The 15,610-nt window shown below is 39.4% G+C and overlaps 1 protein-coding gene across 3 annotated transcripts in view; it reads left to right on the top strand.

Annotated features, from left to right (window-relative positions):
• SLC12A6 (solute carrier family 12 member 6) overlaps positions 1–15,610 on the top strand; it is a 95,130-nt gene that overhangs the window by 44,685 nt on the left and 34,835 nt on the right. For 2 of the 3 annotated variants that reach the window (XM_037502141.2, XM_037502143.2), the window contains exon 2: positions 2,116–2,160. The exons of the other annotated variant lie outside the window; for it this stretch is intronic. In XM_037502141.2, coding sequence (XP_037358038.1) covers positions 2,116–2,160 — 45 coding nt within the window. The remainder of the gene's footprint in view (positions 1–2,115; positions 2,161–15,610) is intronic. 3 annotated transcript variants of the gene reach the window in all.

The raw sequence follows: 15,610 nt of genomic DNA on the forward strand, positions 1-15,610 counted from the left end.
AAAACTTTTTCCAGAGACAGTTCTGCAAGTGAGTACCATGCGCAATCATTTTTTCCGCTCTCTAGTCTCCAGGGCATATGGCAAGAAACTAAATAAAATATCTATTCCCTACCATTTACCCAGGATAAGTTAAGTATGTTGAGCAAATGTCCATTTGTAAAATTACTCATTACTGTTAAAAGGAAATATTTTCAGGTCATTTTTTCTGATTGCATTTATCTGTTGTGAAAAGGTATATGTTTCTGTTTTTCACATGAACCACCATTTTGACTGGTAGAGTATCACGCAGACTTGCTAATATGGCCTAGTTGCATTATGACCCAGGAGTACCTGGATTTATGAAAGCTATTGGAGGATAAAAATAGTTGCATTATTGGGAATTACAGTAGCAAATAAGATATTACAGTAGCAAATAGATATTACAGTAGCAAATAAGATTTGTACTTATTACAGTAGCAAATAAGATAAACGTTATTTTTTAGTAATATTTAGGACAATCTTAGACAAACTTTTACTTACCAGTAAAAATGTTAAATGGAAGAGTTCAGATATAGGACAATAGAAAGTAGAAAGGTGTGCCTCCCTTGTGGTGCAAGGGGTTAAGACGCAGCACTATGAAGCTATCCCACAGCCACTGCAGCACGAGTTTGATCCCCGGGCTGGTGAGGTGACCTGGTGAGGTGACCGACATGATGCAGCAGATCTCTCCTGTCTCACCCGCTGCTCGCCCCAGCAGTGTATTTCAGTAGATCTGCCTGTCCTGCTTCCCACTCTTTCTCTGGTGAATCCTCTCACCCCCCACACCTCTGGCCTGTACCCCAGTTCTTGTATGCATAAATAAATTAAAAAAAAAAAAAAGAAAGTAGAAAGGTACCCAGCCATATCTCAGAGTGTTATCAGGTTGACTGTATTATGTGGATTGCATACCTAGAAACTCTCTTCAATTTAAATCCACTTACCAATTGTGATTTTTATAGGCATGGGTAATTTCATTCCAGTGGCTTTATTTCCTTGTTTCAGCTTTTGATATATTAATGAAACATTTGCAGGTTGTTGGAGGTTTGTCTTCAAATTAGTATCAACTAAAGAGTGCCTTGCACTCCTTTAATTATAATAAATGAAAACCAAAATTGAACTTATAGAGAACTACACAAAAAATTTACTTCTACTCATCTCAAATATAGGAGGACATTCAAAGGAAGAGCATTGGCTTGCTAGAAAATGCACATATATCATGTATGCACAGCTCAGAAGGCAAGGAGAAATATACAGTACATAAAGAGGCATTCTTTTTCTCTTTTTTCTTTTTTTTAAAGATTTATTTATTTATGCATACGAAAACCCGGGTACAGGCCAGAGATGTGGGATGTGAGAGGATTCGCCAGAGAGAGAGTGGGGAGCAGAACAGGCAGGTAGACCGAAATACACTGCTGAGGGGAGCAGCAGGCGAGATCTGCCGCACAATCTGGGTATCTCCCTGGTGGGCTGGGAATCGAACCCGCGCTGCAGAGGCTGTGGACAGCTTCACAGCGCTGCGCTCAACCCACTGTGCCACCGGGGAGGCCCTTATTACTTTTTTAAAAAAGATTTATTTATTTATACATACAAGAACTGGGGCACAGGCAAGAGGTGTGTGGGGGGTGGGTGAGAGGATTCACCAGAGAGAGAGTGGGAAGCAGGACATGTAGATCTACTGAAATACACTGCTGAGGGGAGCAGTGGGCATGAGGTCTGCTGTGCCATGTGTGTTAGCTCTCTAGCCGGGGATTGAACTCAGGCTTCAGTGGCTGGAGATAGCTGGATCGGGCTGTGTCTTTAACCCCTGCGCCACCAGGGAGGCCCTTTATTACTTCAGTGTTATAGACCTAAGAGTAGACTTGCTGGTTCACATGGTAATTCTGTTGTTTGGCTTTTCAAAGAAGATATGTAATTATTTTTTATAATAGCCTATTTTATTATTACTATCTTTTCATTAATGTTTCTTTAGCATTGAAAAGTGGGGTTGTTGTTTTGTTTTTTTAGTTTATTTCCTTGATTGACTTTTGTTGGGTTTTTAAAAAATATTTGTTTTGATCATTCATTTTTTCCCTTTCTTTTCAATTGTTTGTTTTTCAGACCCGAGTCAGAACTCCATCACAGGGGAACACAGCCAACTGTTAGGTATAGTATTACTGTGGGGATTGACTCTCTAAAGCCACCCTTTCCCCACTTACAGTAAGAGACACTACTCTCTCTGTAATTTCATTTTATATCCCCTTCTTTTCTACTTTTCATTTCTCAACTTTCCCCCCTACTGTTTCTATTCCCAGCCTGGTGAGTTTTGGGAAATAACTTCTGCAATTGATTGCTGAAACTCAATTTAGTTACACTGAAAAGTAATTTTACATGTTCTGAGATTAAAAAAAAAAAATCCATAAGAAGTAGCACTTCTTTTTATATATATAATTTTGAAAAGAAGGTATAAGACTTTATACTACCTTGAACTTTGCAACTATTTTGCTTTTAATTACTTTTCTTGATCCTTTGATCACCTTCATTTTAGTTACTGACAGTACTTCATAAACTTCATGGTCTTGAGTAAGCCATAGACATTAATATTCCAGTTCCTTATCTGTAAAAGATGTTTAGAAATTAATTGATTTCTTATAGATAGTACATCAGAGTAAGCTTATAATTTGATAAGAAGTTTACATCTAAGGACTGATAATTTTTTTTAAATATATGGTTGTTGAGGAATTCAGACAATACAAAAGTATATATAAAGAAGGTAGAAGTCCCCACTACCTCACCTCTATGCCCCTAGTATTCTGGCTACTGATACCTTCTTGGGAATTCTTCTAGAAAATTTTAATTATACATTTTTGTGTTATATGTCAGTGTGTAACTCTCCCCCCCCCCTTTTCTATTAATGGAATTATACAGGTTATTCTGTGACTTCCTTTTTTCACTTGACGTTTTATCTTGGACATCTTATATCAGTACATAAGGATCTGCTTCATTTCTTTGTGATGGAATACTATTCCATTGTATTCCTGTATTATGATTTTACTCAGTTCTAAGTTATCTTCAGGTATTTACTGTAACAAATTATGTTGTGGTGAGCATCCTACACACTCCTCCTTGCATTCTCATTTCCAGTATATTTGTTGGATAAATGCCTAACAGCGAAATTTTTTGGCCCAAGGCTACATACATTTTCAAAAAGAAAACAGCTTAACTGCCCATCAATAAGGAGTATGGAGGCATGCTCAGCTCTCTAGCATCAGAAATAGTTGTTGTCAGTCTCAGTGTTTTTTTATCTAGTTGGCGAAAATAACATCTGTGGGTTTTTGGTTTTTTTTGTTGTTGTTGTTTTTTACTGCTTTAATGTGTAAGGCTAATACTTTCAGATATATAAAGAACCATTTTATATTGTGTGTGACTTTTGAGGGTTATTTTGATTTGTATATTTGCTCAACTTTTATGTGCTAGAATGTGTGCAAAAGCAGCTATGGAAAACATAAGCTACCAAAAAAGTCCAAAGGAAGGACGTTACTTAACTTGTGTATTAAGGATTCAGAGTATTAGTTGAAGAAACTGGAATAATCTTTTTCTGCTCTTATGTGAAGAATATATGTTTTGGGTCTTAATTCTCATTCCTTTGAGTGAGCTTATGAGATAGAATAGTAGCTGACGGCCTGGCAATCAATAAATATCTGTTAAGTAAGTGGTTTGACATACATATATATCTAGAGATCTGGTCCCCAGAGTTCTAGTCTTATGGTTTTGGGGGCTGTCACTATTCTCTTTATGGTTTACTTAGTTTACTGGATAGTTTATTTTAAGCTGTTAAAAATTTGTCTTCTCCATATAAAAATTTCATATTTGGAGCAGAAATGGTTTAAGGTTTCATCAAATGATTTCCCCCCTAAGCTTTAAATTGCTTTTAGTCTCTGATACATGCGTGGAAAGTCGAGAAGTTTGAGAAGTAGTTTATCATCTGACCTGGAGAGGGTGTAGTGGAAGTAGAGAGGAAAGGCCTATCGAATGAAGTGGCCAGTCTTGGGGCTTGGTACTGTGCTGGAGTTGCTAAGCTGAACTTTGTTTCCAGTTCAGTCCTTACTGTAAAAGAGAACACATTGTAGGCAAAAAGTAGTATGTGAAGGTGAAGAGTGTCTTGGCAGTACTAGCCAGAAGCTTTAGAGTTTACGGAGATCACTCCGGACAATAATCTCATCTGGCACTCTACAGTTTCGTTCAGTTTCAAACAAACCTGGCCGTTTATCACCACGTGTTCCAGTTAGATCTCAGTGAGTTCATCCTGCTACACGGGTGTTCTCTTCTAAGTTCATTAGGTCAGATTTTATTCTCCTTTTTTTTTTTTTTTTTTTTTTTAATTTTCTAGAGGCATGTCTTATTTATTTATTTATTATTTGTTTGGTTTATACATGCACTGGGTACAGTCAGAAGCGCGGGAGGGTGAGAGAATTCACCAGAGCCAGAGCAGGGAGCAGAGCAGGCAGAAGGACCGAAGTACACTGCTGAGGGGAGCAGCGGGCGGCAGGAGAGGTCTGCACACCATGTGGGACCCTCCTCCGGTGGCCGGGAGCAGCCGGGGATCGAACCGGCGCCGCAGAGGCCGCGGGTAGCTTCGCAACCCAGCGCTCAACCGCTGCGCCACCGGGGAGGCCCTATTCTCCTTTTTTCTTGTGCTTTTAATAACTATCATCTTCTGTTTTCCATCCTAAGTATTTTTGTTTTAACTATGTCTTAAAAATTCTTAAACGACTTTAAAAAAAAAAAAAAAAAACATCTTTGAGTTTGCCAAAAAGCAAAAGGTGATTTCTTGTTGTAAAGCATTAGCAGCTTGAACTAAAATCTTTCCAGTTTACTATTAAAACCTCATTTAGAATTATTTGGCCTAGTGGGTGAGAAACTGGTTCAGTTGTTTTTCCTGTTGAATAGAATTGATAGTCATCTTTCAAACCTAAATGTTTTTTCTGTCAACAGGGGGCAGTGATTTTAATGTACCTACTGTTCCCACTGACTGAGATCTCTTATAAAAGCAAAGATCAGGCTGAGGCGATATATGAAAGGGTGAAATTGTATTGTGATAAGGATTCAAGCTGTAGTCTTATTATTTATGAAGTGTGTGTATGTGTGTTTAATTTAAAACTTTTTGAAAGCAAGCAAACAGATGATCATTGGGCCCTGGCATTTTTAAAAGTTTTACCAAGTTTTACATTGAAGGAAAAATAATTCCACTCTTTATAATTTCTCCCAAGGAATGGAAAAATAAGTAACCCCTCCCCAACTCAGTTGAAGCTTATATAACCTTCATAACAAAACTTAACAGTGACAGTATGAGAAAAGTTTAGAACAGTTTTACTTATGAGCACAGATACAAATATTCTAAGCAAAACATTTGCAATCTGAATCAAGCAATATATATTTTTAGTTATCCCTGTGACCAAAGTGGATTTCTACTAAAAATACATGGTTAGCTTACAGTTAAAAATCAATTTATATTATTTAGTATATTAATAGGTTAGAAAGTAAACATCATATGATCATCTTAGTAGATGCACAAAAAGCATTCAGTTTGAAATATGTCTAATATTTAAGCTTATGAATTGGTAATGATAGTTAAAGAAATTGATCATCATAGGAGTATTCTTTTTTTTTTTAAGATTTATTTATTTATGCACAGAAGAACTGGGGTACAAGCCAGAGGTGTGGGGATGTGAGAGGATTCACCAGAAACAGAGTGGGGAGCAGAACTGGCAGATCTACTGAAATACACTGCTGAGGGGAGCAGCGGGCGAGTCACGAGAGGTCTGCTGCGCCATGTGGGTCAACTCCCTGGCCGGGGATTGGACTTGGCCTCAGTGGCTGGGGATAGCTTCATAGATTGTGTCTTAACCCCTTGCACCAGGGAGGCCCCATTGGAGTATTGTAATGAATCATTTTATTATTCTAATTGGCCAATAAAGGGACAGATTGAATTATTTATCTTTATACCAGTGGATAAACAAATGGTGTATTAGTGGAAATATCTCTTTATAAATGTATTCCATATTCCATGCCATTTGCAGCAGCATGGATGGAACTGGAAGGGATTATGCTATGAGAAGTAAGTCAGAAGGAGAAAGATAAATATTGGATGGTTTCACTTATAACTTAGATGTGGAATATAGAGAAATCAAACAAAGGGTCAGACAAAGACAGATCTTGAAAACTGACCCAAAAAATCTGGGCTATCAGGAGGTGAGGGGGAGGTGGGAGGAAGTAAGGATGGGATGAGTGAGAAAATTGGGGGGGAAGCACAGGCAACTAGGGTGATGGACTATGGGTATTTTGGTGGTGGGAGAACTGTGTTTACTGGAGAGTTCTGGGGATGGGCGGTGGAGGTTGTGTAATGCTCTAAATGTACTTACTGCCGCTGGGCTGTGCTTCTAGAAATGATTAAAATGTTAAATTTTCTTTAAATAAGTAGTCTAGCTAATAAAGAAGGAAGAATATCTAATAAGTAGATTAAGAATACCAGAACTTTGTAAACGCCTTAGAAAGTAATGGATCTCTAGATATTTATCATCAGTAATTGCTAGTATCGCCAAAAAAAAAAAAAAGATGACCAGGTGACATACACTTTCTGATGGAACATCAAAACACCACCATGAAGGCAGTTTCCCCCCTTAAATTACTGAATGTGACTAAACCTCTGGACCCAACTGTCAACTTACAGGAACTATAAAAAGCAGAACAACATGTTAAATGGCATCACATGACTTTGTAAACAAATAAATTACAAATAAAAGAGAGAAGGCTAATAGATAAGAGATCTAGCAACCAAAATGTAATTTATAACACTTTTTAGAAGATTTATTATGCATATAAAAACTGGGGCGCAGGCCAGAGTGCAGGGGAAGGGGTGAGAGGATTCACCAGAGACTGAGTAGGGAACAGAACAGGCAGTCTGACTGGAATACACTATTGAGGGGAGCATTGGACAGCAACACAGGAGAGGTCTGCTGTGCCATGTGTGGGCCTGCGATTGAACTTGGGCTGCAGAGGCTGCAGATAGCTTCACTGTGCTGTGTGTAACCCCTTGTGCCACTAGCGAGGCCTAATTTATAACATTTGAGCGATCTTTCATAGTCACATAGTTCAAACTCAACCTTTATGAAAAAATTAAGTGCGTTTAGTGCTTTACTTCCAGCTAACTCAGACCAGCAAAGGCCTTTTGACAAGATCAGGAAGAAGACTAAGGGAGGAATATGAGATTTCTCTTAGGTTCAAACTGTATATAAGTAGTAACAGCAAAAAAATGTATACCATAAAAAATGGAAATCTGAAATCTTCAATAGAATCAATAACAGTGTCATGTCACTTTGGGTTTGACTTGTATAATGGAACACCAATATGTTTCCAATTAATACGAACATTATTTATATAGTAAAATGAGAGAAAAACCCGTAATAGTGACAAATTCATATTGGGGCTGTTAAATTGAAAGCATTGCTCGGACCAGTCTCAGTAGGTATCCTCCAGAGAAATCATTTCAGGATTCTGGATAATCGGAAAACAGCCCTAGGATATAGATTTGGGTCTTGGTTACTGCAGAATAAAAGTTATTTTCTGTTCAGAAACCCTAGAAATTCTACTAACATCTGGAATTTCCTGGGATCAGAGTAGTGATCCAGACTTCTGAAGATGAAGTGATTTCATCTGAAACAGCATGATTTCCCAACAAGATAAGCAGACTGAGAATGATCTGTGCCTTTCATTATCACCACTCCTGATGAGACCTTTGTTCCTTCCCTGGGAAGCCTCCACCTTTTATGATTGTGTACGAATCATGTTCACCAGTAACGGTGGCACATGTCACACCACACTTGGTAGGGCATTGTTGGAGGCTTCATTGGTCTACTAAAGGTAGGCAAAGTCTCCAGGTTCTTACATCCCCTAAAATTAAGCAGAACCAAAGTGTCTGAAAGGTAAGTAACACTCAACATTTGAGCCTAGAGAGCCCTCACCCCCAAATAGAAGTGCCAGTTCTGCATGCAGCAGGGGGATCTGAGCTGCTAGGAACCTGGACCTGTGGACTGCTGTATGGGACAGGATTGTTCTGATGCCAGGTTTTTATAGAAGCACTATTATAAGACTATTGAATAGCAAGAAAATGGCATGCTGCGGCTAGAACCCCTATTCCTGTCAACCTAAAGAGGGATGAATGCTTCTGAGTCTGGAACAAAAAAAAAACTATAAAATGTCTAAATCAATAAGGCATGCAATTAGGAAGATGAGCACACTGCTCAGAACGGAAGACTGTTCAGAGAGAAGGAAAACAAATATAGCTGCTAGAAAAGAGAAACATCTAATTACTTATATAAAAATGAAGTGATTAACCAGTAGATTAGAAATACATGAAGGGTGTTTATAGCCGGAAAGAAAACTACATGTAGGCATAGTAAGAAGGACGGCTAAGACCTTAAAAGCCCTTAGGAAAAAAGACAGGTCATCAAAGGAACAACAGAATGACAGAATCTCAACAGCAAAACATAATGTCTTAAAATTTTGTTGAGCTAGAGCTAGGGGAATTTTTCACCATGAAACCTGATCATATGGGGATGGTATGACACCACAGGGGATATTTGGAAATGTTTAGAGGCATTTTATTTTTTTGTTTTAATTGGCATTTCTTTAATGACACGAGTTTCAGTATAATATATTCTTTTTTTGTATATTTTTACATCATTTTTCATTTTTTGTACGATGTATGTATTTTCATCTTGGTTATAGACCCCGTACAATTCCAACCACTCTTGTGTTGATCGTAACTACTGGAGATGCTACTAGCATCTAGTGAGTAGAAGCCAGGAAAGCTCGTAAATATCCTACAGTTAGTTAATTGAACAGTCTTCCACAACAAATACCTATTTGATTTAAAATTCCAGAGTGCTAAGTTTGAGAAACACTCCTGAAGGAATTTTATGGACTGTACCCCAAGTAAGTGGAAATTAAGCTCAGAAGACTAGTACTCTGAAATACAGCAAAATATGTTGAATAAATGAAATGGTAAATGTGGACCTTGAGCCAAACGAGTGTCTTTATGAAATAATTTTAGTGTCTTGTGAAGTAAAAAAAATTAGGAAAAAAAGACTACTGGAAGTTTTGAACAATAATGTTATGTAAGCCCCAAAGGAGAGAGTGTTGAAAGTGACGCATTTGAAAGTTTTTGTGGTGTTTGGGAGGATGACAAGATACTGTTTAAGCTTACTTAACTGCTTTAAATAAAAATATGTGGGAAAATCTCAATTGCAAAAACACTGTAGGAAGTCCAGGAGAGGAGAAAATATAGAATAAGGGGTAAAGAAATAACTAAGAGGGCCTCCCCGGTGGCGCAGTGGTTGAGCGCTGGGTTGCGTAGCTGCCCGCAGTCTCTGCGGTGCCGGTTCGATCCCCAGCTGTTCCCCGGCCACCGGAGGAGCGTCTCACATGGCGCGCAGACCTCTCCTGCCGCCCGCTGCTCCCCTCAGCAGTGTATTTCGTCAGTCTGCCTGCTCTGCTCTCCACTCTGGCTCTCGTGAATTCTCTCACCCTCCTGCGCTTCTGACTGTACCCAGTGCTTGTGTAAATAAATAAAAATAAATCTTTAAAAAAAAAAAAAGAAAGAAAAATAACTAAGAAATCAGAAAAAGAGAATGGGAGTAAATGATAAAATAGAAATTAAAAAATGATAGAATACAGTTCAAATATATCAACTATTGAGGCATGGACTAAACTTGACAATTTTAAAGACAGATTGTCAGATTTTTTTTTTAAAATCTGGCTAATTGCTATTTACAAGCGATCTACCTAAAGCATAAGGACCCAGGAAAAGCAGAAAGTTGAAAGATAGGAAAAAAAGGTCATTTCACCAAATGATAGTACAATTATCTTTTTCCTTTTCCTGTCTTAGGATTTATTCTGCCTTCTTCCTTGCTTCCTAAAATAGTTAGCTCATGTAATTTTTATTTTTCCTTTGCTAATGTAGATTTTAAGGCAGTAACTTTCCTTTGAAGTTATACTTTTGCTACATCCTACAAATTTTAATAAGGAGTGCTTTCACTGTCATTCAATTTTTGTCTTTTAATCTTTGATCCTTGAGTTATTTAGCAGGGTTTTTTTTTAATTTCTAAATTTGCAAGGATTTTTAAAATTTATATATTTAAATTCTAACTTAATTATTCTAGACCACGATCATGGCTTATATTATATCTGCTTGAAATTTGTTCACTCTTTAAGATTTAGTACATGGTAACTTTTTATAAGTTTTCTATATATATTGGTTAAAATATATATTTTATAATTTTAGATGCAGATTTTTATATATACTTTAGGTTAGTCACTGTAGTACTCCTTGATTACTTCATCTATCAATTATTGAAAGAAGCATGTTTTTAAAAGTTTCCCAATATGATGGTAGATTTATCAATATCTCCCTACAATTCTGCCCATTGGAGGGATCAATGGATGGTTATGGTAAGTAGCCACTTAGGTTAGCAACCAATGAAACTTTCTTCCTGGCATTCATGACCTTGTGTAATCTTTTCCCCTTTGAGTGAGGGCTGGATTTAATGACTCTAATTAACAGAATATGGCAGAAGCTATTTCACTTTCATAATGAGATTACTAGAAGACAGGGAGATCTGCCTTTTTCTCCTCTCTGCCTCTCTTTGATGGCTTACTTTAAGGGAATCTAGCTACCATGCTTAAGCTGTCTTGTGGAAGGGCTCACATGGTAAGAAACTGAGAGATCTTGAATCTCTCAGCAACAGCCAGGAAGGAGCTCTTTTAAGCCAACAATATATATGAGTGCTTGGAAGTGAATGGTCTTGGGCCTTCAAATGAGACCACAACATTGGCAAATGTTTGATTTGAACCTCACAGGAGACTGAAATAGGGAACTTAGCTAAGCCAAGCCCAACTAAATTATCTCTGTTGTACAGACATAAACAATACATGTATCTTTATTTTTTTAAGATTTATTTTTTTTTATTTATGCATACAAGAACTGGGATGTAGGCCAGAGGTGTGGGGGTGAGAGGATTCACCAGAGACAGAGTGGGGCAACAGAACAGGCAGACTGACTGAAATACACTGCTGAGGGGAGCAGTGGACGAGACAGGAAAGGTCTGCTGTGCCATGTGGGTTAGCTCCCTGGCCAGGGAGTGAACTCATGCCACAGTGGCTGGTGATAGTTTGATAGCACTGAGACTTTAACCCCTGCACCACCAGGGTGGCCCTAGATATATGTTTAAAGTTGTTATAGTTTCTTGATTAATTAAAACTTCTTTTGTGGTTACCTTCTCATTACTAATAAAGGTTTTCTCTTAAAAATAAATTTATCTGGCCTCCCTAGTGGCGGAAAGGGTTAAGCACCACACAGTGTTGTGCTCAAATTGCTTGCACCACCAGGGGAGGCCTGGTTTTGTTTTGTTTTGTTTTAATTTTTGAGAGCCCACTTCTCATGGCACCAGTGTTCTTACCTAAATTTGTCTTTGCCCTCCCAAGTAATAATCTAGACCATTATCTGTTTAAGTTTCTTCATTAAACTGACTACTTTTTTAAAAGAAGAGTTATTTATTTATGCATACCAGAACTGGAGTTCAGGCCAGAGGTGCAGGAGGGTGAGAGGATTCACCAGAGACAGAGGGGGGAACAGAACAGGCAGATCTACTGAAATACACTGCTGAGGGGAGCAGCGGGCGAGACAGGAGAGGTCTGCTTTGTTATGTGGGTATCTCCCTGGCTGGCCACGGATCAAACCAGCGCTGCAGAGGCTGAGGACATCTTCAAATCTCTGCACTCAACCTGGGAGTCCCTGCGCCACTTTGGAGTCCCTAAACTTACTACTTCTTGAAATATCTTCTTTTTAGTTGCTTATTTTCTGTCTTCTGTGACTTCCGAATATACACAATAAAAGAAAGATATATATATTTTTTAAAAAAAGATTATTTCTTTATGCATACAAGAGCTGGGGTGCAGGCTGGTGCAGGCGGGTGAGAGGATTCACCAGAGACTGTTTGGGGAGCAGAACTGGCAGATCTACTGAAATACACTGTTGAGGGGAGCAGCAGGAGAGACAGCAGAGGTCTGCTGTGCCATATAGGTCACCTCCCTGGCTGGGATTGAACTTGTGCTGCAGTGGCTATGGATAGATTCATTGTGCTGAGACAACCCCTTGCACCACCAGGGTGGCCCTATAACTGCCTGTTTTTTTTTTTTAAATTATTTTACTTTTTATTCTTAATTTTTTAATTTATTCAATAGCTAGGGTACAGGCCAGAGGCATGGGAGGGTGAGAGGATTCACCAGAGACAGAGTGGGGAACAGAACAAGCAGACAGACCAAAAGCACTGCTGAGGGGAGCAGCAGGTGAGACAGGAGAGGTCTGTCGCGCCATGTGGGAATCTCCCTGGCCAGCTGGAAATCGAACCCGTGCTAGAGAGGCTGCGGACAGCTTCACAGCACTGTGTTCAACCCACTGTGCCACCAAGGAGGCCCTATAACTGCCTTTTCAATGCTTTTTCCCCCAGATCTCGAACAGTACCCAACACATCATAAGAACTTAATAAATGAATTAATTGAATGAATGAATTATTCAAAAGCAGTGTTTATTTTAAGCTGTGTCATTCTCTTCAGAATTTTCTGGAAACATTAGAGGAAAAGAATTACATTTTCCTTATAACTTTTTATTTTGGAAGTTTCCAAAGGTACAGAAAAGTAGATATGATAATAAACCTCTATCAACCCATCACTAAACCTCAACAGTGTTTCAGAGCTGTTTTCAAGACTACCTATTTTTTTTCCTGGAATATTTTAAAGATTTATTTGTTTATACAGGAACTGGTGAACAGGCCAAATGTGCAGGAGGGTGAGAGGATTCACCAGAGACAGAGTGGGGAACAGAACAGGCAGACTGACGAACAGAACAGGCAGTGTTGCTGAGGGGAGCAGCGGGCGAGATAGGAGAGGTCTGCTGCGCCATGTGGGATTCTCCCTGGCCAGCCAGGATCGAACCCACACTGCAGAGGCTGCGGACAGCTTCACAGTGTTGCGCTCAACTGCCTGCGCCACCAGGGAGGCCCTTCCTGGAATATTTTAAAGATTTTAGATGTCATATGATTTTACCTAGTAAGCCTTAAAAAAAAGAAACCAGCCCATATTAAAATGTCTCTCATTTCAAAAATGTCTTTTTACATTTCATTTGAGTTAGAATTCTAACGTTTGGTAAGAATACATCATAGGTTGCACAGTACTGTTTTCATTATATTGCTTTAGAAGATTGTGTTGTCCTGCTTTTAGTGATATTAAGGTTGATCAGTGAGTTCCAAATTACCCTGATCATCCATTTAAAATTCTGCCTCAGGGCCTCCCTGGTAGTGCAGGGGGTTCAGACACAATCTATGAAGCTATCCAGAGCCATTGCAGCACGAGTTCGATCCCCAGGCAGGGAGCAACCCACATGGCACAGCAGACTTCTCCTGACTCGCCCACTGCTCCCCTCAGCCGTATATTTCCATCAACCTGCCTGTTCTGCTCCCCACTGTCTCTGGTGAATCCTCTCAACCCCCACCCCACACCTCTGGCCTGCACCCCAGTTCTTCTATGCATAAATAAATAAATAAATAAATCTTTAAAAAAAAAATTCTGCCTTAGAATCCATTATAGTGTAAACGTCTATCACCAAAAATGGTTTTCATCATTTGATGGTCCATTGATAATGATCCATTTGCTATCCATTATCTCATTAAAGGTTATAAATTGGTGATGTTTTCTAATGATACTATTCCATCTGCATTTATTAGCTAGAATGCTCCTTTAACAATTTTTCTTTGACATTTGGTTATCCCAAAATGCAGTTGTTATAGGAAAGGCAGGATAATTGCTTGATTCTTTCCATTTATTATTTTTCAGAGTTATATATGTTGTTTCCTTAGCAACTCTGCAGAGATGACTAATTTTTTAAGATACCATTTGGGGTATTTCACATATTTGCATTTCATTCCACTGCATTATTTATTTTTAGTGCTCATTGATCCCATTTTTAGCCAGTGGGAATGCCTTTAGGTTGGTTTTTCTGTCCTTTGGTATTACTCACTTATTTTGATAACTTGGTGGCTACTGCCCAAGCTCATCTATTTAAGGTTATAAAACTTAAAAGTTTTAGATTGGTGTCTGTTTCCTTAGTATTTAAAATCTCAATTCTTAATGACATCTTCATATTTTTTAATTTTCTCTTTCCTACCAGATGATTGCAATTATATAACTTTTACATAATAAAGAGCAAAAGTTAAGGAAGTGCTCATGCAATACACACTCTACTGTCATAGGGAACCCAGTCTTTTTTTTTTTTTAAGTGTTTTTGTTTCTTTTTAAAAGTTTATTTAGGGCCTCCCCTGGTGTCACAGGCAGTTGAGCACCGTTCTGTGAAGCTGTCTGAAGTCTCCGCAGTGCCAATTCCATCCCAACCGGTCAGTGAGGGTCCCACATGGCGTGGCAGATCTCTCCTGTCATGCCCGCTGCTCCCCTCAGCAGTGTATTTCGTCAGTCTGCCTGTTCTGTTCCCCCCTCTGTCTCTGGTGAGTTCTTTCACCCTCCCATGCATCTGGCCTGTACCCTGGTTCTTGTATAAATAAATCTTTAAAAATAAATAAATAAATATTTATTTAGTGAAAGAACTGGGGTGTAGGCCAGAAGTGCATGGTTGGGGGTGAGAGGACTCACCAGACAGTGGGGAGCAGAGCAGGTGGATCCACTGAAATACACTGCTAAGGGGAGCAGCAGGAAAGAGGATAGGTCCACTGTGCCATGTGGGTTAGCTCCCTGGCTGGGATCAAACTCAGGCCTTAGTGGTGATAGTGGTGATACTTAACCCCTACACCACCTCGGAGCCCCTTTTTTCTTCAAAGCTGGTTCATCAAATTATTTTTTTTTTAAGATTTAATTATTTATGCATACAAGAACTGGGGTACAGGCCAGAGATGTGGGGAGGGGGTAAGAGGATTCACCAGAAACAGAGTGGGAAACAGCAGGCTGAGGGGAGCAACCAGCGAGTCAGGAGAGGTCTGCTGCACCATGTGGGTAGCTCCCTGGCTGGCCGGGGATCGAACTTATGCTGCAGATGCTGCAGGTAGCTTCATAGGTTGTGTCTTAACCCCTTGCGCTACCAGGGAGGCCCTCATCAAATTCTTGTTGGGTGACTTTTTTTTTTTTTTTTAAGATTTATTTATTTTACACAAGAACTGGGGTACAGGTCAGAAGCGCTGGAGGGTGAGAGAATTCACCAGAGCCAGAGCGGGGAGCAGAATAGGCAGACAGACCGAAGACACTGCTGAGGGGAGTAGCGGGCGAGGCAGGAGAGGTCTGCCAAGCCATGTGGGGTTCTCCCTGGCCAACGGGGAATCGAACTGGTGCTGCAGAGGCTGTGGACAGCTTCCCAGTGCGGCGCTCAACCACTGTGCCACCGGGGAGGCCCTTAGGTGACTCTTTTAACATAAAGCATGAGCCAAAAGTTTGTACAAAAATAATATTTGGTTAAATGACCTAGTATTAATTATGAAAAGTTGGACAGACTCAGAAGCAG

This window comes from Talpa occidentalis, unplaced genomic scaffold (genome assembly GCF_014898055.3).
Source record: "Talpa occidentalis isolate TD23 unplaced genomic scaffold, MPIMG_talOcc4v2.1 talOcc4.11, whole genome shotgun sequence".
Taxonomy (NCBI): domain Eukaryota; kingdom Metazoa; phylum Chordata; class Mammalia; order Eulipotyphla; family Talpidae; genus Talpa; species Talpa occidentalis.